Source organism: Otolemur garnettii, unplaced genomic scaffold (genome assembly GCF_000181295.1).
Source record: "Otolemur garnettii isolate 467f Iridium unplaced genomic scaffold, OtoGar3 scaffold00060, whole genome shotgun sequence".
In the NCBI taxonomy this organism is placed as follows: domain Eukaryota; kingdom Metazoa; phylum Chordata; class Mammalia; order Primates; family Galagidae; genus Otolemur; species Otolemur garnettii.
In genome coordinates, this window is record NW_003852455.1 from 4,925,550 (window position 1) to 4,928,180 (window position 2,631).

General features: G+C 36.2%; 1 protein-coding gene across 3 annotated transcripts in view; it reads left to right on the forward strand.

Moving 5' to 3' along the window:
* The window catches only part of FGF12 (fibroblast growth factor 12), a 530,610-nt gene extending 528,620 nt beyond the window's left edge, over nt 1-1,990 (forward strand). For all 3 annotated transcript variants that reach the window (XM_012806903.1, XM_012806902.1, XM_003792698.2), the window contains one exon: nt 1,836-1,990. In XM_012806903.1, coding sequence (XP_012662357.1) covers nt 1,836-1,954 — 119 coding nt within the window. In that variant the 3' untranslated portion in view covers nt 1,955-1,990. The remainder of the gene's footprint in view (nt 1-1,835) is intronic.
* The last annotated feature ends 641 nt before the right edge of the window (nt 1,991-2,631 follow it).

Genomic DNA, 2,631 nt, shown 5'->3' on the forward strand with positions numbered 1-2,631 from the left:
GGAGACTCGCTTGAGCCCAGGAGTTGGAGGTTGCTGTGAGCTGTAATGCCACGGCACTCTACCCAGGGGGACAGCTTGAGGCTCTGTCTCAAAAAAAAATAAAAATAAATAAAAATAAATAAAAAAAAGAAAACTTGAATTATCTACTTGCGCTGTTTGAGAATTACAGAATCAGCTCTCTGCACTGGTTTCCTCTGTATAAGGTGCTGTTTCCCCAAAAGCCATTTAGTCCTTTGAGGATGTCGGAAGAGCTATTCAATGTAGTAATTGAAATACTTTAAAACTTTCTTAAAAATATATGTGGGTAACAATTTTGGATCAGATCCTTAACAGACATTTTGGACATTTTGTGCTACTCACAGTGTGATCTAGCTTACACTAGGATCAACATTACCTCAGAGCTTCTTAAAAATGCCGAGAATCTTATGCTCACTCCCAGCCTTCTGGACTTTAACAGTATTCCTGGGTGATTCAAATGCATATTAACCTTTAAGAAGTTCTGTTACTGAGTATGTTAGAAGAAACTGTCTCCTTATTACAACTAGTCTCAAAAGAACCTTACTTGTTTTCTGAAACTCTCTCTTACTCTAATTTTGGATTTAGAATACCTTCAGCCAAAACAATATCACTATATTCTCTGACACCTATTATTTAAAATGATCACACAGAAATCAGCTTCTTGATTTTCTTAAACATTTGTGAGTGCTTGCTATGTGCAAGGCATTTAATCCTCATCAATGTGCCATTTCTCAGTTATGAGATGTGTCCAGCTTGGAAAGCTGGCGGGATATGGACCTAGGCAGTGTGGCTTCCAAATTGGCACTTTTTAGCCACTCAAACTCATGGAAGGAAGCTGTTTGACATTGGAAATAACGTTCAAATTATTAAACCATGTGGTGATGATTCTATAGGTGGATATGTTTAACTGCTTCCTAAATCAAGGATAAAGGCAACTCCTTTATCTTTTAAGTGGAATGTGTTACATGCAGCTATACAGTCACATTTGTCTGTTTCACGACAGTACAATGAAGCTGAATGAATAGTCAATGTGCTGATAGATCGTATCCTATAAAATAATTATGAATTGAAAAACATTGTTCTTTCTAAGCAATAATATAGCAACAGCCATGGTGGTTCACAGATGACTCAACTTTGGAGCCAGACAAAACAAGAGAAGGAAAAAGGAACTGTTGATATAGCTGTGAACTGAAATCTCAGGGTTGCATAATCACATTCCCTATTAATGAATAACTAAAAAGACGTGGATTGAATCTTTATTACAGGTGAAGGAAATTGGGGGCAATCCGGAAAATTGCCTCATCTTTTTTATCTCTTCTCTCTCCTCTCTCGTTTCTTACGTAGGATTCCCTGAAAGCTGACAATAAATAGTCAGTTTGATACAATAATATCATATTTCTTGCAGCACCGTAAAGATTAGGAACATATAAATAAATATTTTTCCCTACCCAAATTATATAGCAAAGGACCAAAAAGTTAAATAGCTATTTCTACCTTTAAATATGCAAAGGTCTCTTGTAACTCTGGGTAAAAGTTGTGTTATACAGGTGAGGAAACTGTAAAGACTCAAAGGGTATCTATAAGGAAACAAGAACAACTCACACGTCTACAGTTCAAGAAGGCATAACAGGTTGTGACCAATAAAACTGGAAGAGAACCATTGTATCCTCTGAATATATTGCCGTTAAAACTCTTCTACAGTGGGGAGAAGGGCTACAGATGAGAGGGAAGAATATTGTAAAATAAAATTTGAAACATTGACTGCAGCCAAATGAATGGTCACTATCATAAGTAATTGTTGTGGTTTTTCTTTCCAGTGTGTATGTACAGAGAACCATCACTACATGAAATTGGAGAAAAACAAGGACGCTCGAGGAAAAGTTCTGGAACACCAACCATGAATGGAGGCAAAGTGGTGAATCAGGATTCAACATAGCTGGGAACTCTTCCCTCCTTCCCTTTCTCATCCCTTCCTTTTCTCTTCCCTCCCCTTTACCCATTTCCTTCCAATAAATCCACCCAAAGAGAGGAAAATAAAATGGCAATCAGGACCTAGTGGCTAAGATTCTGCATTCAAAATCTTCTTTTGTGTAGGACGAGAAAATTGAACCAAAGCTTGCCTGTTGCAATGTGGTAGAAAATTCACATGCACAAAGATTGGCATACATAAAAGCAAATAATAAATCAGGACTCCACAAACATTAATTAAACTGTGTTGTTATTCATAGAGGGCTAATTGTAATGAAGACATTAACAGAAATGAAATAAAGTTATTACCTCGAAGGAAAGGGTTTTGGAGAATTGAACTTACAAACTGTTGTTATAGCTTGAATAGCATAAACTGTGGATAATGGTGTGATGTGTGGTTTTGTTTGCTTTTGTATTTTCTTTGGGCATCTGGAACCGACACACAATTACATTCTGTTTCTAGGATTTTTTTAACCATGAAATTTAATGTATATTCATTATAGACTCTTTTACTGTCTATAAAGTATGCCATGTATAGCCAAGAGCTAGTTAACATCAAGAGAAGTTTAAAAAATATTTTCGATGCTGTTAAGATTGTTTTATGCAAAAGGAAAGTCATATTGAATGAAGTGGCATCAGCTGATT